The 23,782-nt window shown below is 38.2% G+C and overlaps 1 protein-coding gene across 4 annotated transcripts in view; it reads left to right on the plus strand.

Moving 5' to 3' along the window:
* Positions 1 to 807: 807 nt before the first annotated feature.
* csnk1a1 (casein kinase 1, alpha 1) overlaps positions 808 to 23,782 on the plus strand; it is a 40,011-nt gene continuing 17,036 nt past the window's right edge. For 2 of the 4 annotated variants that reach the window (XM_023292758.3, XM_023292760.3), the window contains exons 1-5: positions 809 to 1,494; positions 1,765 to 1,871; positions 12,859 to 12,985; positions 13,443 to 13,541; positions 19,233 to 19,316. In XM_023292758.3, coding sequence (XP_023148526.1) covers positions 1,372 to 1,494; positions 1,765 to 1,871; positions 12,859 to 12,985; positions 13,443 to 13,541; positions 19,233 to 19,316 — 540 coding nt within the window. In that variant the 5' untranslated portion in view covers positions 809 to 1,371. Of the gene's footprint in view, positions 1,495 to 1,764; positions 1,872 to 12,858; positions 12,986 to 13,442; positions 13,542 to 19,232; positions 19,317 to 23,782 lie in introns of all 4 variants that reach the window. The other 2 variants (XM_023292759.3, XM_023292761.3) reach the window with 2 other exon arrangements.

A 23,782-nucleotide genomic window follows, 5' to 3' on the forward strand; every position in this document is an offset into this window, starting at 1 on the left:
TTTTTCCAGTCTGTGCTTTTGCGCTATCCCTGCCACAATCTGGTGTAACTGAACTGATAAAATTTGTGTATTAGTATTTCAAGCTTATGAATTGATTGCTCAAACTGGGCTTTCTGGATTGGCTTTGATTTTCTTATCTGTAGCTGAATCAACAAGAACAGTAATGGTCCCGGACTTTGCAAAAACCAATAAATGACAAACAAGAACAAAAGTGTCATAATGTAGGCTTCATTAAACAAAATTCAAAGAAATGTAAATGTAGTGATGTGTGAAGTGAATGAAAAGGCAGTGTTCATCATCAAACCCTTTACCCAACGTTGTTTGTCATGTAAAATGAATAATTACAGAACAATATGTAAAATAGCCAATCCAGCATATCTTCTAATAAAAGCAAATACAACATGAAAGGTCCAAGGGCAGCTTCTGCGGTGTACTTCGGAAACTACGTCACGCAGCCTTGTCGAACATAATGTATTCGATTGTTGCTGGTAAACGTTTAAAAAATCGTCTTTGATAATTCCGTCGTTAACAGGTTTAAAATTTGACCCAAAAACGCGCAAGGGGGACGTACCGGATGCCTGTTTCATGGCGATTATGTGAAGAAAATATGCTGCAAAGTATTTATTTATTTATTCTACTTTGCTGTGTTTGACTGACCGGGGGGGTGCGAGCGTTCTAAAGAGTACACTTTCTTTCGTAATGTCAATTTGTCTTGGCGTGTGTCTGTGTAATGCTTATTGTTCCTATTTTTCCTACGGGACGTGAATGGGTCATCAGATATCTAACCTTAGCTAATCGCCTCCAACGGAAACCAGCTGAGAGACGGGGTAGAGAAGACAAGATGGCGGAGTGAGTGGGTTGCGCTTTGTACGAACGGTTGCGACCATTAAAGTTAGCCGACAACGCTGTCGAAGGATTGAACACGCAACGATACACTCGGACGTGGAAAAAACTGCTTTTGTCTCTCAGTACGGAGGAGGTCTGGACATCTTTTGCAGCGGTCCTTGCGACAACGTTAGCTTGATGCTAACGTTAGCTAACGTTAGATTTGACTAACATTAGCTGCTACTTCGTCGTAGCTGGGCGGCTGGTTAAGGCCCAAAGCTTCATAGAATTTAGTTTTGGATGGGTGTAAAGATCCTTGTAGCCAGTGGCATATGAGTAAAGCCAATATCCCCGAAAGCGTTATATCGAAAACTTGAATGGTCGTTCGTTTTCGATAACATTATTGTGGGTAACAGTTAGTCCATAATTACTCCAATCAACACCAACTGGACATACAGGACTGTATGTTTTGCTGACAATCGGGCTACATTGCCACACAAAATTCCCTAAAGTTGTTAAGGTGGAAATTGTATTTTGGTGGATATTATGGCAAGCAGTAGTGGCTCCAAAGCCGAATTCATCGTCGGTGGAAAATACAAGCTCGTCAGAAAAATTGGATCGGGATCTTTCGGTGACATCTATCTGGCCATCAACATCACAAATGGAGAGGTATTTAATCGCATCTGTCTATCTATGGTCTTGCATAGGACTTGTTGGTCAAATTTCGTATTATGCACATTGGTGGCTGTGTCCAAAGTATATGAGGCAGATTGCAACATAGCCATCAGGCTTTTAAGTATTGGTCTGAAGTTGCAAACGATACATCGATTGTTTAACTTTATAGTATGTCAAAAACATTTGTAGTTGCCGTAACTGGCACAGTCTCATTATACTTGTAAATATCAATATAGAAATGCAATGTTTCTGTGTAATTTCCAGGAGGTAGCCGTAAAATTGGAATCGCAGAAAGCCAGACATCCACAGTTGTTATACGAAAGCAAGCTGTACAAAATCCTACAAGGTGGTGTCGGGATTCCACATATCAGGTAAGAGGAAAACTTTTTTACATTGTGTTGTCGCTACCAACAATAGGGATAAAACACTGTCTCGTTATACTTGACCGTTAATCTGTATCAGCGTATCGTTTGCTGTGGGGAAAACACGAAAAGTAACATTGACTGTACAGAGGAAGCAACCTTTTGGCAGTAGGCCTGCTAATCGGCCTACCATTACTTGGGCTATCGTAGTAGAGATATATTTTCCGCGAACGCTTCAAAACCCCTGATGATTTTACTTTAACATTCTAAGTTGCTTGGCATCCGCACGGTTTCAGCCCAACTCGTGAATTTGTATCTCGAATAACAGCTGTTAAGGTGGGGAAAAGCAACTATGCGGTTGGAAATGGCCGCTCCTCTTTTGTTGTGCTAGCTCCCAACATGTCTTCCTCTCTCCTGTTAGAAAATGGCGGCGGAGCACATAGACGAAACACAGAAACAACACTCCAAGCCACGCGAAACAAGTGTGTTTTCACCGCGTGATTTCAGTCAATACGTGGCGTCATTCTACAATGGTGGCAGACAATTTAGTTTTTTTTCTTTACTAAAGTAACTGTAGCGAGTGAGCGTGGCTTTGGAAGCAAGTGTTAATTTTTGACAGAAACAACCTCTGTCCCAGATCCGCCGTGTATCTGAGACATACAAAGTATATAATTCATAGCATATTGTTTATGTATGTGTTATTCATAGGAATGGGCAAGTAAAATCACTTGATTTGCAGTTGAAGACTTGTTGTGATTGAGCTTTACACATATTGATGTGATTCTGTGCCCTTAGCAGGGAATACCAGGAAAATAATACTCAAGTTATATGTTTAATACTCAGTTATGAGTATACTGAAACCAATTCAAATTGGAAAATAATGCTTATGATTATATGATCAATGCGATGGGAATCTTTGATATACTTCTGTTTTGTGTGAGTGAGGTGCACCAAGAGTTTGCATGAAAGAGGTATACTAATTATTTTATATGTATGATAATTAAGACTTAAGTCAACTGTAAGTACGTTGGGATGACCTCGGGTACAGGTACTACAGCACTTTTGACAGAGAAAAATGGGTCAGGCTTTTAAAAAAAAAGTTACATGCAGTGCACTTAGTGTGATCTAATTTATGTTCTGAATTGAAGCTCGGATCCTATACATGTGTTTGATATGTAGAATGCTTTAAATTATGTCAAGACAATTGTTGCATAGTGAGGTCATTTTCACTTTTCTCCATTCACAAGACTTCTCTTATGAATGGCGCATATGCTTGTGAGAGGCTGGGGCAGCTCTTTTTCACCCTGCAGAAACATATAGCATTCACAGATACACACATACTGTCACCCAATGAGGTAGATGGCCACCTTCCCTGAGCCTGGTTGTGTCTGAGTTTGTTTTTGTTTTTGTTTTTTTTTTTTTACTTTCTACCATTGTTCATAGAAAATTCAAAGGCAACTTTGGTTTTTTGGGTTTTCTGTTTATAATTTGTAAAATCTGTACCTTATTATGCAAAGTGCTGTGAGATGCCATATGTTGTGAATCTGTACTATATAGATGAAATTTAACTGAATACTCAACCTGCTCTTTCTGACAATGGTTACACTTTACTAGTGTAGCTGTAGACAATGCTTGTTGCTACAAGTGCAACAACTGTTTAACATTCAAGAGGGAAAACATGAGCAATCTGTTGAAAGATCTATTGATTCATCATTTATGGATAGGGTTGGGTACTAAGCCCCAGGGTGAACTTTCTAAATACCAGAAGATCGATAAGTTCTGACATTAACTATTCTGCTAACAGTACTGTAAAAAGAAGAAAGTTGTGCATTTTCTCTCATCACTGTAAGACATGTGTATGTGCTTATAATGCGCTTTTGCATTCCAAATCCGAGACACAGAGTTCTGTCTGTTGAAGCTACAGGCTGGGGTTAGGTGTTAAGGGTGGAGCAGCTCTACCACTCACCTGCAGCTCCATGCAGCACACAGGGGACGCATGTTCAGTAGTATGATTACACTTCACTACATTCATTTAGAAAATGGGCATTGCCACAAGTGTAACAAGTTGTTTGCATGTCAAAGCGGAAACACGATCAATCTGTCGAAACATTCCGCAAAAATTTATCACATACAGATGAAGAAACGTTCAGTTTGATTGCTGAGCTCATAGTTCATCCCTTGCTAACCAGGTTTGTTATGTCTGCTAGCAGCCCGCACACAGAGTTAATTACATTATACAAACATTTGCTACTGTTTAAAAGTAAGCATTTGCCAGCTGTTTGTTTGACTGTGACAGTGTTCATCAATTTACCTTGAAATTCAGAGCATTGTCTGAACTGTTGATGAAAATTTTTGTTTCACTTTCAAAACACAGAGCAGCAGAGTTTAGTGTTTTTGAGGCTGCACAATTACTGTATTTCCAATGTTTTCTAAGAATGTTTGTAAAATAAGTACTTAAACTGTTCTCTACACTAAACTATTAAGTTTCCACAGTTAAAATACTGTCATAGTCCTACATTCAGTTTACACTAAAGTGACGCGTGAAACAGGTTTTATCTGCCCAGTGTACTGACAATTAACTGTTATCTTTTCAAGCTGCAGATGTTTAATTCTGATATAATGCTGGACAGTTTAGTGAAACACAACACATAATGTTTTATTTTGTGATTAAAACCTGTGACACTGGCCACAGTGCTTTGATCATCCATCGACACAACATTATTGTCTATATAAATTTTAATATGAATAGAGTACATACAAGAAAATAGAGCAATCTGTGTATGCTGTGTATTTCCCTGTAAAAACACAAGACAATCAAAGAGTAATTTATATGAACATGGGATATTAGCTGGATGATTGTTCAGCAATGGACTCCTCCTTAAATTCAATCTGAAGAAGTCCCAGTATCATCTGAACTGTCAATGAGAAATTTGCAGTGGAATAAGAAGTACTCAAACATTTTTCTTAATATGACTTAAAAAGTCACAGTAAGCTATTGTCAAAAAAGTCCGGGATTAAATTTTTTACTTCAGAAAGAAACATGAAAGAGAGGCATTCCAAATGAGAGAGAAAATTAAGCAGTGGTAATTTTGTTCAGTTTTTTGGCTTTTAAAAATACCCAAATGTCAATAAGCTAAACTTTTACTAACACCCATCCCTACCTACTACTATATCCTTCACAATGACAGTTTGTAATATAAGAGTAATTCAGTCATACATGTCCAAAGAAGAAACTGATTCAGAAGAATATTTGTAAGGACCCCACAAATTGACGGGACTGGTTCTTTAGGTTTATTATCTATGGAATCTTGGCATTCTAAATAGATGAGATGGTCATTAGCATACTGCAGCTTCAAGGACGAAATGCTTGAATATAGTATTAACTGCTTATTTCGCAATAGCAAGCAGCATTTCTTATGACGTGACAACAGGGCAGTTTGTGTGTGTTTGCAGTGCTCTGTCTCCACTCTCTATAGGTATAGTGGCCATGCCAATAGTTTTTTTTCTTCTTATCTTGCAAAAAACAAAATATGATATAATTTTGTTTTACAGCAAACAGTGAGGACAAGAAGACGTGCACAACAGAGCCCATCTGGTAATGAGTTACCTACTCTGACAAGGGGACCTAACACATCTAATTTGGCAAAGGTGCTGAAAATCAGGCATTCATAGTATACCTTGAACAACACCAGTCATAAATGACTAGCTGAATTCTCACAAAAAGATTGAAATTGGGTAATTAAATGTGCAGTTAAGTGCTGCTCCAACATAACTGTGCACAGATTTAACCTTTTATAAGCAGGAGTGCGTCATGTAGAGCTGGAGAGATTTGAACAGTTGATCTCTGTGAAGAGGCCTTCTAGTTGTGGTTGGATATAAAATCTGTGAAGACACTTTGGTAAAGTAATTAATTCCTGTTATTATTATTAGGCTGATTTTCACATCATCCAATCTCCTTCATTGACATTGTAAAAATATTTAAAATCATTTCAGAGGTGGCAGTAAATTCTGAGAGATTTCCTAGACTGATAACTTTGGAGTGACAACATTTTTTGTCATTTTTTTCAGCTAAGCAGCTGTTTCGAGAAGCTAGAATAATGCTAACTACACCAAACAAGTCGCTACATGATGTAGGTCAGTTAAATGTATGATTTTGATTAAAGAAGAATGCTGGTTTTTGGTCTTCAATACACTTTATTTTTGTCAGGTCAGTCACTGAATTGCAAAGGGAGTGAGTTTTTTTTGGCTATGTAATTCATAATTCACGTAACATGGTGTGTGCTTTAACAGTTCTTTCAATTCGTACTGTTGCTGAGCCAAGTGTCAGAGGTTTTTTTTTTTTTTTTTTTTTAAAGGTTGTGTCAGGGTATATGGGTAAATGTTAGCTATATTTCATTTCAGAATACTTGATTAATTGTAAATGTAACAACAGCCTTCATGTTGTAGTTTGTCTCAGATGTTTTGTTACAACCTTTAATGAGTTAAAAACTTTTTTTCCCAAGAACAGGTATTGTCAGATAACAATACTGACAGTTACATATTGTCACAGAATGTAAGGAGCTTCTTCAGTTCATCACTGGAGTGGAATGCAGTTAATTGATTTTAAAAGTATTTTTGATATGACTGTCCTTGGAGAGATATGCTGTCTATGTTTATTCACCACATTTACATTATGTAGTTCCTGATAAACACTCATTGTTTCAACTCGTAGTAATGTTCACGGCATTGACACATGGTGGAATAGAGACAAGGAATGTAGAACCATGAAGGCCTGATGAGTTGATTGAAACCTAAACTCTGAATGAATCCAAATGTTGGTGAATTGTTGCAATGAATTGTAAACCTAGCATCAGTATGATTAATTGGAGGCAGCCTTAGCAACAGTACCCTGTTAACAGAAATGTGGAAACTTGGATGGTTGTTGTATTATTGACCTTAAACCCCCATATGATGTCAGCTGAGATTGAAAAAGCCGCCCGATTGTATTTTGGCATTTTTTATTTTTTGATTCTGTAGTTTGTCAGTAAAGTAAATCATTTCTGCCTTTACTGTAATGCGTCTGTAATGAGTCTTTTCAGTAAACCTTTGTAATGGCAATGCGTGCTTCATGTTGCAACAGGCTTGTTAGAACCTGTCCAACCTGCTGGTCTTGCTGCCCCTCCTCCACTCTTGTTACAGTGTGATTTACCTTTCATCCTGTCACCACCCATCATAGTTTCCATTTTTCCTCATTCTTGAGTTTCTCTTTGCACTGACTCAACCCTCGTGGTGCTGTTTCATGAACAGGCTCTAATCGCGAATTAGTAAGTCAGAGTTGAAAGAACTCTGGCCTCCCCACCGCCACCACCAAGTGGCTGCTTTACCGCCATGAAGCACTGGTATATCACAGTCTTGTGGACTGCAGTGACCTCTGGGGTCACCTACCAACTCCGACATCGTGTTTCAGTTTGCCTGTATTTGTTAACAGAAGACAAAATGCGAAGACAGAGATATCCACGCTAATGCTGTCGGACTCCGACGATACACAGCGAATAATTTTGTTAACACAACAATGGAAAAATGCACAGTTATAACTAAAGGGTTACAAATTACAACATCAAGGCATGATCTCACCTTAAGATCAATTAAATACAGCAATTAAAACTCAGACGGGCGTAAAGGATGACAAGAATGAAGCCGCTGCATCGTGTTGAGGTTAAGTTCCTGTGTAGCTGGACAGGACTTGCCATCACCAGATGGTTCTGGCCCCCATTCAAAAAAAGACACTTTGTGGCAGGTGTAATTTACTGGCAGTCATAGTGGTGGATTTTTTTTTTTTAAACATAATTTGTTTATTTGTTCTAGGCTTTCATTTCAGAGTACAATGAGACATTAACATGCATAACTTTACAATAAAAAAACTGGAAAAATTGGGAGTATATATATTTATTTATTTACTAATTAATATTAGAGCTGGGACTTGCACACGTTAATTTTGATTCATTAATTACAGAGAAAATAACGCGTTAAAACAATAACACATTTTCTCACCTTTCTCAGGTTCCTTTTTTCTGGCACACCGGTAACACTGATCCACACTCCAGCCCAGTAGGTGGTAGTAATGAACCTAAAGTCTGTTTGATAACAATGCACAAGAGTGACATCAGCGCATAAGAAAGTTTGGTAAACAGGGAAGTGAGATGAGATCTCATTAAGCTTGTTTGGCAGAAACTGAGAGTAGCGACTGAACTCCAAACATAACACCTTTTTTACTAATTACAATGTCGATATTTGCCAACAGCGTATCGATTCTTGTATTTGAGGTCCTACATCAACGATATATCGGCGTCTTGATCTTTTGTCCCACCCCTAGTAGCAGCCAATCACATAGTGTTGTGGGTGGGACATTGCTTGAGCTGACGGAGTGACTGTAGATAAAGCAACCCAGCTGGAAAAGAGCCAAAGGAGCGCATATCTATATTTTACGATAATCGGGCAATCCAAATAACGATACAGATAATCTAAAAACATGCCAATTATCGGCGTCGATAATTGGTCATTCCCAATTGTTGACCTCATAAGATTAGTAGTAAGGCTATTTATCATTTTGAATTATGAATTTACATTGTTCTTCACTTTCTCCCAAAACTGTGAAAGCAGCTGAGAGAGTAAGACTAAAAATGTCTTACAGCCAAAGGAATGAGACTTAATGTCAGATTAACCAAATTCATTATACACATTACCATGAAAATAGATTTATATTACTGGATTGTTTATTCGTAAAATTATTTGTGTTTTTGTGATCAGCATAAAATGGAAAGAAACCTACATCTAAGCAACTTATAGACAAAAGGACAGTGATATTAATAAGCATAATAATTACGCTTTCACACAGTCTGCATTTTTTTTGCAGCTTTCCTTTGTGGCTATGGTGGCAGCAGTTGTGCTTTTTTTTAGCCTGTCTTACATTTTACACTTCTCGTGTTGGTGTGGAATTATAGTTTGTCGTCTTCTGAGAAATATGTATAGTTGTACACACTTTCACGTAGCTTTCCATACATGCTTCGAGCTGTTTTTATGTTCATGTTTTACTCGCTCTGACTGTTCAACACTGAAGGGTTGCAACTAAAGCAACAACACTGTCTTACAGCCAGAAGAGTACAGCTCAGCAACATGTTTATTTAATAGAATATACACTCATAAAAATCATGACATCAATTTCCACATCCACCAAGTACATACAAATGCTTGCTGTTTCCATTATTGTATTCAGAAAGTACTCAGGTGTCTTTGCTTTTTTCCACATTGTGTGTTGCTGGCTTGTGAAATTTTTTTTTTTCCATGTCACCTCTACACTCCAGTCGCCTCACACAGGGTCTCTGGAACCGACCATTGGGTCCTTGGCCACCTCTCTTACCAAGGCTGTTTTTCCTTGATTGCTAAGTTTGACTGGGCAGCCAGGTCTAGGAAGAGTCCTGAAAGAATTATTGAGGTCACTGATTTTGGCCACTCTCTATACAGCAGATTTTATCCCTCTGGTTCTCCATAGATCTGAGCCTCAACACAACCTTGTCTTGAGTTCTGAAGTACTGATGTTCAAAATCAGTGGTGCTATACCTACATGCTTGCATTATTATTTATCCCTCTTTAGCTCTCAGAATTTTCAGATTTTTCTCTTTTGCTGTTGTCAGTTATATCCACATTTTAGCTGTTTTTAGTCTTCATGTTGACACTAGTGATAATTTAATGTCTGTTTTTTTTTATATAAAAGTGTATGTTTTAATCTAAAATGACATGTATCCTCTCCCACACATAATTTTTCCCGCAATATTGATTTTAGTTTTTATCTTGGGTTTCCAGACTTTCCTTGAGGGATTTTATCTCAGATATGAAAAGGATTTTATTTGCTGTAAATCTATGCTATTCGCTGTTGTAAGGAAATCATGTATACCTGTTTCAATAGAACAGAATAGCTGCAGACTTTGCTTTTACCATGCTTTCTTCATGCTAATGGTTGTACTTAGTGTTCGAATGCAAATAATGTGGTTAATCAATTAAATATAATGTGTTTGGAACTTTGAAGCAAGAAGCACCCATATAAGCTAGGCCATGCCATCCACCCATCACAAAGCTCTGGATAAATAATATTAGAAAGGTTAAAAGATCATGTATTAGGGATGATTGTAAATGAGTCTAAGCTTCAGGTTCGCCTGTTCTGTATGAGGTAGAGTTACTTTTATTTAATAAACCAATCACGAAGTGAGAGACTCTTATTTCTCCAGTCAATTTGCCTCTAACAAACAAGGCTATCGTTCAGTACCGTAGACAGTGTAGTAAACCCTGCACAAGCTATTGTTTGTGCCACCTTTGCAGAGGACTGTGAGAAGTTCTTGAAATATTTTGTTGAGAAGACAGAAAATGTCAAAGCATTAGCTTGTCCTACTGACACAGTCAATGTGTAGAAGTATATCAAAGATGATTAATGGGAATGGAATGGAACCTTACTTAGAATTCAAGTCTCATAACAAAATATTGTTTCTCATTCGTCATATGGTATTGAATGTAAAATGGTGAGCGGAGGAATGAACATTGAACATTTGGTTATCGATGGACACTATATTTAACAATGTTTCCTTAACCTCTCACCTCACAAACTATGGTAGATTCTACTCGGTAGCTATATTGCTCTCAGACAGGTGTGTGAGCAAAAATTACTTTGACAAGAGTAGAGGACGGTGCCGTAATGTTCTCTTGCTGCCTGATTCAAATTTGACCAAGATGAAACAACGATTTTATCTACACATTGTTTACTATGGCTGGAGAAGCAGTGCATGCAAGTGCACTGTGCCTTGTAGGAGCGGAGTGCGTTTTTAAATGTAGATACCGCAGTTTATCATTTTCATATAGTGGTTAAAAGCATATTTGTGATAAATGTTTGATTTTTGCAGCCCTACTACTGCACTAGCCATTGTAATTGAATTAATTACATTTTTTCTTTCACTAGTTCAGTCTGTACGTTCCTTCCTGCTCTCTAATCAACTGATGTGTTTCAGTTGGACCTCTCCTTTTCTGCCTCCTCTTTTGTCAAAGCTGTTTGAAGTCTGCACAACAGCTTAGTAGCTTTTACACATCAAGCGGGGACACACTGACAAGGCCACTGAAGAAATAAATGTTATATGACCACTGTGGCTAACGCAGTAGTTACCGCCACCAGTTGGAGCAAGAACAGCTAAATGTTCATCATTCACTTGCACAACTGCAACCACTTGAGATTTTAACACACACACAAAAAAAAATTGCATATGTGATCATTTTGGTCGCATTCTGCATCCCTGGGTTAATGGCCTCCAAACATACTTCTGGTCATTGTTGCCAAATAGCAAAATTTTTGTTTCATCTGACCGTAGACATTTACTTCCAGGAGACTTTTTCTGTGCCCTTGTGATCAGGAGCTAACTTCTGTCAAGCTTTAAGGTGTCATTGCTAGAAAAGCAGCTTCCTCCTTACATGACAGCCCATCAGCTCATGGTGATGTAAAGCACACTTAACTTGCTTTTTGGTGTTTCTTGGGTGTCTCTTGACCATCCTGACCAGTTGTCTCTCAGCAGCAGGTGGGAGCATGTGTTTTCTCCCTAATTGTGGCCTTGACACGACTGTACCATGCATTTCATACTTATAGTGGTTTGAACAGATGATTGTAGCTGCTTGGAATTGGAACCAAGTGACTTTCTTGACTTGTTCAAGTCAGTGGTTTGCTTTATCAGATTGTTGCTTTTGTTTGAGATTCTCAGACTTTCCAACTGTAGTGTTTGTGGCAGAAACTAAGGAGTGTATAAAATGGCTCATATTTCAATTGCCACAAGAAGTCACCTGCTATAGTCATTCATGATCACTCGTGAGAAATTAGGAGACCGTGCCACTAAAAAATAAAACAAAACGAAAAAAGCACTGCCTACATGATCAAAACTGACAATTCAAGTGTATATTTTTCACCCATCAGATTTTGTCATATTTACAGAAAACCTATAATATCTTTGAAATATCCAGAATGCATTATTGTATTTTTTGTGACAAAGACGCATGTTTCAAGATTTTCATCATGGAAAATTCTTCAGTGACTTCAGTGTTGTTACAGAAGTCATTGGCAACTTAGGACTGCAATGATATACATGGGTTTGCAAGCATATGTAAGTTTTAGTTCATGACTGTATATATAACTCTAACCCTTATTAATCAGATAAGTAGGGATTAATACATTTAACCTCCACAACAGCTTAAGTTATCTCCTTAGTATGTCTAACAGAAAAACAAAGTCTCTACCTGTTCACTAGAACAGAAGCTCTTTGGAGAATAGTTAAGTCATGTTTTTTTTTTATCCTTGGCATATCTTTCAAAAAGAGAGAAATTGTTTCATCATGTTTATATCTGAGCAGCCATATTTGATATAACACTGTCAATAGGAACAGGGTTAAGCATTTTGCCTGAGGCCTGGGTTTATAATGCACTTGATGCCTGATTCATTACGCATAGTTTAGCTGGAAGGAACCTAGAGGAGAGATTATTTCAGACTTCAGCTTTTTATTGCATAAATATATGTAATATGGTCATCATTCATGGTTGGTCTTGTATTTATGTTATTTTTTAATGAATTGCCTTGATATTGTTTATTATTGGATCCGTGGTCTGCTAAATCACAGATATGTTCTCTTTGAATATAGTAGTCTGCTAGTGTTACTAATATTGTGACATTGTCTTTCACTTGTTGTCTCCTGTGAGTTTGTCTGACTTTGTATCACTTTTCTTTTGCTTGGGCAATCTAACTTTCTTCTCATCCCTAGGGGGAAGTTGTCCATCTATCCACAAATTAATAAAACACCTTTGACAGATGAATAATGTATATTAATCTTTTAACAACAAAGCCAAACTCTGTTTGATGTATGTTCAGCCTGTACAATTGATTTAGAGAATGTGCTGTGACTGACTGAGAACCCCCTAAATAATAATGCTATTTCACCAGGTGGTATGGCCAAGAGAAGGACTACAACGTCCTAGTCATGGACCTGCTGGGACCGAGTCTGGAGGATCTGTTCAATTTCTGCTCTCGCCGATTCACCATGAAAACGGTCCTTATGCTGGCGGACCAGGTAGCTACATCATACACAAACCTTTGAAAATGTGGACATGTTTAGGGAACATAGTTCAATACAATTGTAGGGTGGTACTTCCTCTCAGCAAGAAGGTCCAGTTTCCTACCTAAAAACATTTTTTCTTTCTGTGTGGAGTAAGCATGATCTCTTCTTGGGTTACCTGAGGGGACATGAGATTCCTTCCACAGATCAAAGCCATGGGGTCTGGTAAAAAAAAGAAAAAAAAAAACTTTTTCTTGACAGGAGCCATTTTGATAGCGCAACTGTAGTTAAATAAAATGTTCCTAAAATCGTTGAATATTTGTGATCTCAGTAATCATTAAAATGAGTCGGATTATCATTTTGCTGTATTTGTGCAGCACTAACTTTAGTATACTGTTCCTATGGTAGGTGAGATGATGATGAACAGTTGGGTGATATGGTTAACCGTGGCCATTTTTTTTTAAATCTTCAGATGATCAGCAGAATTGAGTATGTACACACAAAGAACTTCATCCACAGAGACATCAAACCAGACAACTTTCTCATGGGTATCGGCCGTCATTGTAACAAGGTAAGATCTGTCCAGGTCCTATATGTACTGTAAGTATGGCTTCTTGAAGGTCTCTAGACCTGTTGGCAAACAAAGTCCACCATCCTGATCTCTAGTTGATGTCCATATTTAGCTTTTTTGACAGTTATCTCCCCATGTTGAGTTCATGTCTGTACTTGCTACCTCTGAAACTAAAATAGCTTTTTCGTGGCTGTGGCTAGACCCACCATCAATGCTGTTTCAGACAAACTGTGCAATAGCAGTTGGTCCATGGCATGATTTTGGAAGCCTGCAGCAATATCATATGTATTTACATAACTTTGAATGACAGCAATATTGTCTTTATAGAACAGCAACCAATAATTACTAGTGAAATGAAAATCTACAAAAGGAGAAAGGGCATAACCAGTATTTATATGTTAATGTGTTGCTTGTCTTGTGAAAGATGTAAGGGCTTAAGATGCAGTGGATGCCTTCTGAAAATTTAAGTGCCGTATTCATGGTACTAAATAGCCTATGCTGTCGATTTTGAAGTTACTACACACAAATAGTGGGGCAAAATGTTGTTATTATTACACTCTTAGTATACACTGATCAGTCACAACAATATGACCGCTGGCAGGTGAAGTGAATAGCATTGATCATCTTGTTATAATGAAATGTTCTGCTGGGAAACCTTGAGTCCCCCCCAACACAGGGGACCAACATAATATTAGGCAGGTGATCATAATGTTATGCCTGATCAGTGTATATTGTTTTGACATTTCAATTGTAGATTTTGTTTAGATATTTTACTGTCAGTGTCACTATCATGATGTGTAAATATTAATATACTTTATGTACAAGTTAAAGATATCGAATGTTCCCTAAAAGCTTCCCATATTAGTTTTATTGCTATAATTGCATTTAAATAGGTTTGGACACTGAAAGAATCTTGATAATTATCACACAAACAAATAGCGCAATAACAACGATAAACAGATAAGTAATTTACAATAAATATCACTTTTGTTTGGATCAACCCTCATTTTGCCCTTTTAGGCTACGTAACCAGGAAAAATGCACACACAAGTTGGTGGAAAAGTAAACATGAACAACCGTAAGAAGAGTTAGACATTGGCACGAAACGAACAAATTGTGGGAGAGAGAGTTCATACAACATCAGTTATTTGAAAATGGGTCAGATTTCCAATATAGCAGACATCTGCATTAGTGATTACACCTGCTGTTGTCTTTTGTCACTTTATAAATATTCTTTTTTCTCATACATTTTCATGTATACAATATGATACAGCACATGAAAGTAAATACGGCTGCCAGAAACGGTACCCAATATGCACGACAACATCCGTATGTGTCAATAAAGGTGCTTGTTTCTCAAAACAGCTCTATAGCTAGTTCACTCCCACAGTTTAAACTTGAGAATGACTTTACTGCCTATATTACCATTACCAGTTGAGTATAGTAACGAGTACAGTGTTTCATATAAAACACCACAACTGCTAACTTTAGAAACGGTGGCAATTAAAGTTTGAATGGTACTAACTTTGGTGCAACTAATTGCAGTGGTCGTATCGCCTTCCTGCACCAGATGTCTCCTCTGAAATGTATCATTTCACATGCTTGTTAATGTCATCTGTCTTGCAGCATGTAAACTACATTCCTGCTGTTAATGCAAATTGTTAATTACAATTTTTCCGTTATCATACATTGTTCGTATAAAAATGTAATTCTCTGTAGCTGAAGTAGGGATACAAATTATAAACAGTTTTGACCAATAGTCATCCACGTTAACAATCAATAATTATTAGGTTATGAAATACAGTTGAAGTTTTTCCAAGTGCTGATGAAACCGTTTTTGACCAATAAAACAATCAAACATGTTTGTCCTGTAATAGACTTAATTATATTCTGAAATTCATGAACGGATAAGGTTAAGTATAAATTAAATCTCTAAAAACAGTGGCTTCATTAGAAATTACTTTTCAACAAGTGGCTGAACATAAAGTAACACAGCAAATGTGCTGCAGTTTCCTCAGTAAATACCCTGTAATGTTGTTAATTTCTTCACAGCAACATCAAAGTGATCCTCACACCTAATTTACATAATGTGATTGACTTGTTCACTATAGCAGGGCTCCACAGTCAAACCAAGACCAAAAACCTGTCAAGTGCAACTAAGCATTTACATTGATCGCATTGGTGTGACCAATGAAAGCAGAACTGGCTTCAACTTGGGTAAATTTTGCATTGCAACTACTTATTTCACTGTTTTCAAATGGTCTAAATTTTGTCCACACACCAGTTTTAGGTGTATTGCTGCTGTAACTGAATGTGGACTTACAGGCTTCACTGTGCCGTGCTACCTCTATGGCATCTACCGATGTCCGTAAGTGGCAATGGAATATTGGTATATTGTAGTATCTGCATGTAAGTAATTTTGTGGATATGCGCAAAGGTTCGCTTCAGAATACTGGGTTACTATTTGTAGCACAGACATCCTCACTGGCACGACAGGAGCAGCAAGTGGATTTTTTTGTTTCTTAACCAACTTTAACATGCAAAGTTAGTGGAACACACCTGAAATGTCTTCGGCATCACTCGGCCTCTATTTCTCTCCTCAGCCAGGACAAGGAGAAGCTGATTAGGTATGCTCACCAGCTAGGTCTATCAACTCTACCTGGCACCTCTCCCTGCATAAATCTGCCCCACCTTGCGCTATGCAGCTGAGCAGAACCAACCTGCTGCCACACCCTCTGCACTGCATGTGTCTCAACCTGCATATTTGTTACACCATACCACTCACCACCATGAGTACATTCTCAGCCTGTGGGAAACACAGAGATACGATAAAGCACCCAACATGATTAGTTGCATTTAATGAAAATAATCTGGCCAAAGTATGCCTGGGAACAGTAGTTTTAGTTGTTAGGTGCACCAGTACTAACGATGTGAGAAGTTGGTCTGGGGCCCGATGTATTCAACTTTAGAACAGGTAGAACAGCAACCAATCAATTAGCAGTTAATACCCCTAGTTCCCTATCCATAGTTGGAACCCTTTTGTATTTGTTCATGTCCAGTTTCAATTTGAATAATGTTGGACTGTGTACTGCATTGTTTCTGAAGAATTGTTTGCATGCTGAACAAGAGTGCTGATTTTCTAGCGACCCACACAGTGAAAATGTTCAAGCACTTTGTCTCCTTGACATGTTATTTGTTGTATATGGTCTGAATTGTGTATAATCAAGTTGCTAGAAGTAAGAGTATCATATACCCATTATTTTTCGGATTGGAGTATTTGGTGAGTTGAAGTCTGGGATTTTACCAACTTTGTCATTAATGTGTAGTCTGCTGCACATCATGTGTGTGAACACAGCAATGCCTCTATGAGTCTTTCTTGCTGATTGACAGAGGTGCCTTTGGAAACCTTCCATTTTTCACAATGGAGTAGAGCTTGTTAACTGCAGACAATGCTCATTTGACAGAAACAGATGATGGATTATTTAAAATGCGAAGTAATTGATCTAAATGAGTTGTCTTTTCTATTTCAAATTTGATGAATTTAAAACATTTTGCTTGGTAAGTGGATACATTTGATTTAACTTTGTTGTTGCACAGTAGAAGTATGGGATCACTAAAAGGAACTCTCTTCACTTAGACTGAATTTATAATCTGTGCTACTAGAATAATCATTAGCACTGTTTTGAGGGTGCTTTCGTCTTGTCAGGGTATTAAGTTTTAGTGAGTTTATGCATTGCACTTAAGATATCTCTGATATACCATAATGTTCAGTAATCGGCCACAACATGAAAACCACAGACAAGTGATGTGTATGACAGTTAATTACTTTTCAGTGCAATGTTCTGCTGGCGCACCTTGGGTTATGGTATTCAAGTCAGTATTAGCTTGGCATAAACCACCCACCTGAACATTGTTGCAGACCAACCGCACACGCACACACGCTCATGCGCGCACACACACACAGAGACCATCAAAGAACATGTTAACAGTGATGTTGGTCAGTTACTTTAACTTTGATCTTAGAAATTTTATCTAGCATAAAGTTAAAATGCTTGCAAGTGCATGCAGGTAACACATAATACGTTAAAAAACATCATCTAAAATGAAGACAGAAATACTACACAGTTTCAGACATCTCTGTCCTCTTTTACTCAAAACAAGTTTACGTAATTGTCAATTTTAGTTATTGTAACTTAATGGGCAAAAGACAGTAATCAGTGGTTTGACACACGGAAATGGAGGCAGAACCAAAATACAGTTTCCTTCCGAATAGAATAATAATTTTTCAAAGGAGAATTGATTCTGAAGCAAAAGGAAATACACAGAATTCTAATTATGACTTTATCATGTACACCTCTACCTCAGGGCAGGCTAGGACTGAGTACAACTTTAGGCTCAATTGGTTGTATTGTAGAACACCTCACAATGACTCAGGTGGTAGAGCAGGTTGTCCATTAGCTGCAGTGTTGGCAGTTTTCCCCCAGCTCTTCCAATCCCAAGTGTCCTTGGGCAAGACACTAAACCGTAAGGTACTCCCAATGGCAAGTGAAAACCTTGCATGGCAGCTTCATCGCCATTTGTGTGAGTGCGTGTGGGAATGAGAAACGCATTGTAGACGCCTTTATAGACCCTAGTGAGGGTTAAAAGAAATTATATAAATGCAGACTACCATTTAGGTAAGTCCCTGTTTCAACTTCAAAAGTGCTCTGTTTTTTTCAGCAGTTAACAATTTAACTGGGTAAAACTTGGATTGGGTCTCAGACCAGAATTTTTGGTTGCCTGAAAAGGACAAATAAGGAGTGCAAGCTTGCCATTTGTTAATAAACTTATCTTGCTTGGTTATGACTTTTGTGCAGCCTATGATGTAGCCCAGTAATTTGGATGCCAGTAACGAATGTAAATTTATCATCCGTTGGTTTTACCATTGGTAAATGAACACATGCATTAGAGATAAACATAACATTTCACAACATCAGAGAACATCTTAATGGTTGCTAGTGTGAGATAGTCATGTACACGTACATGTACATGTATTTTGGCTTATTTCTCACTTCTCTACAATACTAACTCAACTCTAGTAAAGGCATAACCCATTGTTGGTTCTTGTTTAGTCATTTAGAGGGATTTTTTTAGAGAGGCTGTTCAGATATTTTCTGCTAGCACACATTTTTTTATGCATTCAGTTTTTCTTTTTATTGTTGTTGAAAAATGGACAACCATTGACCATTCACTATTTGCTGCCTGAATCCTATCTTGTCCCCAAGGTCTTTTGAGTCATGGTGTAGCTTGTCTGCAATGACCCTTATTGTGTCTGTCAGACATTATATTGTCGTGTCAATGTCTCCCAGATTACAGAGACACTTCTGGCTTGTTGTTGTACAGGGTTGATCTTTCCATGGTTGTCCTGACAGAAGAAAATCACGATAATGTGTGTTTCTTCTTGACTGATGGCCATGATGATCATATCTGTACCACAAATATTTAATGTGGACTTCTTTGTTTGTGAAGGCCCAGTCTTGGATGTACAGAAGCGGGTACCTATCCTAGCTGTACAGGACCCAGTTAGTTTTGTCAAAGAGAGAAAACCATGTGGGTGCAAACAGAAGTGCCTGTTGTACTCATGTTGATTGTGACTAAAGGTGGATAGAGGCTGTGTAATTTTGACCCCTGCCCCTCTACTGTCTGCCCTAGTGTTTAGACTCGTCAGTGGGGAAGAGGAAAAGAAGCTTGGCTGTTAGCTCTTCTCAGGACCCATCTTTCTCAGGATTAAACCAGGTGTGACCTTTACCACAACACCAGCTGCCTCACAACAGCAGTTGCCGCTTTGCAATCATACCCAACTACACAGGTTTAAAGTAATTCAAACCACATGCACCCATCTTGCCCCTGTAAAATACCCAATGTATGTACTCATTTAATGTCCACCATTTTACAGGGGTTGAGGAAATATGGCTTTCCATTATAATTGCCTAAGAATAAGACATTGGGTGGATCATAAAACAAAACACTTTCTAAATAAGATGGTACTAGCTCATTTAAAGATTTACAAGCAGGTGTGAGTAAACATGCCACAATCACCTTAATTTTTATATATACATTTATACATGACCGGTCAAAAGTTTGGACACACCTTCTTATTTAATGGTTTTTCTTTATTTTCATGACTATTTAAATTGTAGATTCTCACTGAAGGCATCAAAACTATGAATGAACACATATGGAATTATATAGAAAACATCTGTCTTTTGTATACTGTTGTTGTAGCAAGTTATTTGACTTTCTGTTGCCTTTCTATTACACTACCGGTCAAGAGTTTTGGAACGCCCCAATTTTTCATTGGAAATTATGCATGTCAGTGGCTCATTGTACTCTGAAATGAAAGCATAGAACAAATCAACAAATTAGGTTAAAAAAAAATCCATTTAGAAACCAAAATGTATTCTAGACTTTGATTCAAAGTAGCCACCTTTAGCAGATATAACAACTGAACACACTCATGGCATTCTTTCCACAATAGAAATCAAATATTCTTCAGAAAGTTCTTGCCAATTCTTGTGCAGAAGTTCCCACAAATGTGTGGCACTTGAAAGTTGCTTTGCTGTCACTCTTATGTCCACTTTATCCCAAACCACCTGAATGAGGTTTAAGTCTGGAGACTGTGCTTTCCTCTCCGTGTTTTCAACTTACCATCTTCTTCTACCGGCATAGCTTGGACTGTTTTGGGTCATTATCTTGCTATAGGACAAACCCCTGACCAACTAGGTGCATACCAGAGGGTACTGCATGGTGCTGCAGAATGCTGTGGTAGCCGTTTGGGTTCAGGGTTCCTCTCACTCTGTACAAGTCACCGACCCTGGATCCAGAAAAACAGCCCCAGACCATTGCGCTTTCTCCTCCATGTTTGACAGTTGATGTCACACATTGAGGAACCATCCTTTCTCCTACTCGACGGCGTACAAACATAGTGCATGATGAACCAAAGATTTGAAATTTTGATTCATCAGTCCGCAATGCCTTCTTCAAGTCTTCAGTAGTCCATTGGCGGTGTTTGATGGCCCAGGCAAGCCTCTTTTTATGGCTTTTCTTGCTGCAGCTTGACCTGCCAAACCTGCAATTCGAAGTCTTCTCTTCACAGTTGAAACTGAGACTTGCTTACTACGACCACTATTAAGCTGTGCTTGAAGATGTTGTCCTTTGAGCTGCCTATCACCAAGCTGCTGACTCTCACAAACTTGTCTTCTGATTCTGTTTTGGGTTTGAGTCTTCCAGACCTCTTCCTGTCATAGTTTCCTTCAGTTTCTGAGAGCCTTTTTGTGGTGAAGAAAATTTTACTCACTGACACCGTGACTTTTTTTTTTTTTTTTTTGCAATTTCTCTATCGGAAAGACCTACATTTTTAAGTATTATGATGGTCTGTCTCTCTTCTATTAATTCCCTATTTCTTGTCATTTTTATGGCAGCTTTCTGCAGTACAATAATGTTCAAACAATGGTGCCACGGTGTGTTCCAACACTACTTTTATGCAGACAGAGGTGGTTATAAGTGATCAAGAAAAGTTGGGACACCGGTAGGATTTGGTAGCACCAATTTTGAAGGCTTGATCAACCTCCATTGCTGCACAACAGCTTTAAGTTGTTAACCCATTTCTTGTTCCCTGAAAAAGGCCTTGTTGTATAATTCTGAAATGTATGTTATTTTTCGGTATTGGGTAAGCTTACATTTTTTAACCTCTGGCAGTTCACCACTTCCTTTGTACCATTTCAAGCTATTCATTGGAATTAAACTACTTTAATAAAAAGCTGGGAAAATAGAGGTGTTCTAAAACTTTTGACCAGTAGTGTATTTTGAGCTGGTCTGGCCTTTTTCCTGTGACCACTGGCATCAACAATGCATTTTTGCTCAGAGAACTGCTGCTTACTGGATACTTTCTGTTTTTCGGACCATTCTCATTACTCCTTAGAGTCTGTTGTATGTAAAAATCCCAGTCGAACAGCAGTTTGTGAAATAGTACCTGTCTGGCACTGACAACCATGCCATGTTCGAACTCACTTAAGTCAACTTTCTTCCCTAGTCACATGCTGGGTTTGAACTTCAGAAGCTGGTAGTGATCATGCTCACATGCTTAAATGCATTGAGTTGCTGTCATGTGATTGGCTGAGCAGTTCACGAGCAGTTGAACAGGGTGTGTGGGTGCGTGCGTGTGCTGTAGATATCTTCCATTTGTGCACATCACACTTAATTGTTTCAGATCTTTAACTCATTTTGATATAACACAAACATGACCCAAGTATACACAGAAGGCAGTTTTTTAAATGATTTAATTTATTGTAGAAACTATGCTTTCCAGCCCTACCTTGCTCTATGTGATGTGAAAAAGTAATTGCCCCTTTAGCCTAAGCTACCAATCTGCAAAATGAGCAAATTTATTTGAAGTTGGGTTCAGTTTCAATAGCCACACCCATGTTTCATTACTGCAAGGCTTGTTGAATCTAAACATCACTAAATAGAACCTGTCTGGGATTGTGAATTAGCTAAAGGGTCTCAAAAAGGACCATGTTACCATGTTCTCAAGACATTCAAGAACAGATGCAAAACAAAGTTGTTGATATTTATCAGTCTGGAGGCTTACAAAGCCATTGCTGAGGCTCTGGGACTCCAGCAAACCACAGTGAGAGACATTATCCACAAATGGAGAAACATCCAACAGTGGTGAACCTTCCCAGGAGTGGTTGGCCTACCAACAATTCTCCAAGAGTGCATCAACATCCAGGATATCGCAAAAGAACCCAGACAAACATAAGAGCTGCAGACCTCACTGGCCTCAGTTAAGGTCCGTGTACATGATCCTACAATAAGGAAGACTGGGCCAAAATGGCATCCATGGGAGAGTTGCAAGATGTAAACCTTCTAACCAAAAAGAACATAAAGGTTTGTCTGGCATTTGCAAAAAATATCTGGATGAGCTGAAAGACTTTTGGGAAAACATCCTGTAGACTGATGAGTCAAAGATGGAACTTTTTGGGAGAACCTGGGTCCTGTTACAACTGGCATAAAGCTAATACTGCAATCCACAAGAAGAACATGATACCAGCAGTGAAACTTGGTGGTGGTAGTGTGATGGTTTGGGACAGCTTTGCTTCCACAGTACCTTGATGACTTGTCATAATTGATGGAGTCATGAATTCTGCTCTCTATCATAAAATCGTCCTGGAGAACATCCACCATCAGTTCATGACCTAAAGCTCAACAAAAATGTTTCATGCAGCATGACAATGACCTAAAGCATGCAAGCAAATTCACCCCTGAATGGCTCACAAACAACAAAATTAATGTTTTTGGAGTAGCAGAGTCAAAGTCTGGACTTGAATCTAAGTGAGATCACGTGGCAAGACCTTAGAAGGGCAATTCATGCTTGAAAACCATCTAATGTGGCCGAATTAAAACTATTCTGCAGACATGACATGGTGATGGGAAAGATTGACCACAAGCTATTGCAAACATTTCACTGCAGTTGTTGCTGCCAAGGGTGGCCCAACCAGTTATTAGATTTAGGGGGACAATTACTTTTTCACAGGGGTCATATAGGTTTTCAATAAACCAGAATTAAAAAATGTATGTCTCTGTGTGACACATACCAGGGACACCCTGACTCCTTTTTTTTTTTCCTAAACTTATTTACCCACACTATTTTGATTTTTTTTTTATCCACACAGGGACCCCACAAGAGTTTGATCAGGCAGTCTGGTATCCACAAAAAATGAAAGTCCCACAGCCAAAGGTCTTATAGATATAGGAACTGCAATATTCCTTTATACTTTCTCAAGCCAATATACATATAGCATGCTTCATCAGGAATTAACCGTTGACGTTCTCTGCTACTTCTTCTGTTGCCCAAGCATGGTTGTGTTATTTTTAGGTATCACCTGGATTTTCTGTGTTGTTAACGTTTCTATATTTATCCATATTTCATGTGTGTGGTGCACAGCTAATGTACCCATTGACAGCACTGTAAATCCTGTCAACAAAAACCTATACAAATAAGAACGCCTAATTCCATTAAAGCCTAAAACTAATTGCTAGTGTATTTAAAATGTGGATTGATAAGCACTTTGCTGAAGCAGCATGTGTAATAATGAGTAATATGACAATTGTGAAAGCTAATAGATTTTCCAGTATGATGCTCTATTTAAAGTGTATGTGGAGAAGATACACCTAAAATCTAAGATATGCAGCTTGGTAAC

Source organism: Amphiprion ocellaris, chromosome 13 (assembly GCF_022539595.1).
Source record: "Amphiprion ocellaris isolate individual 3 ecotype Okinawa chromosome 13, ASM2253959v1, whole genome shotgun sequence".
Taxonomy (NCBI): Eukaryota; Metazoa; Chordata; class Actinopteri; family Pomacentridae; genus Amphiprion; species Amphiprion ocellaris.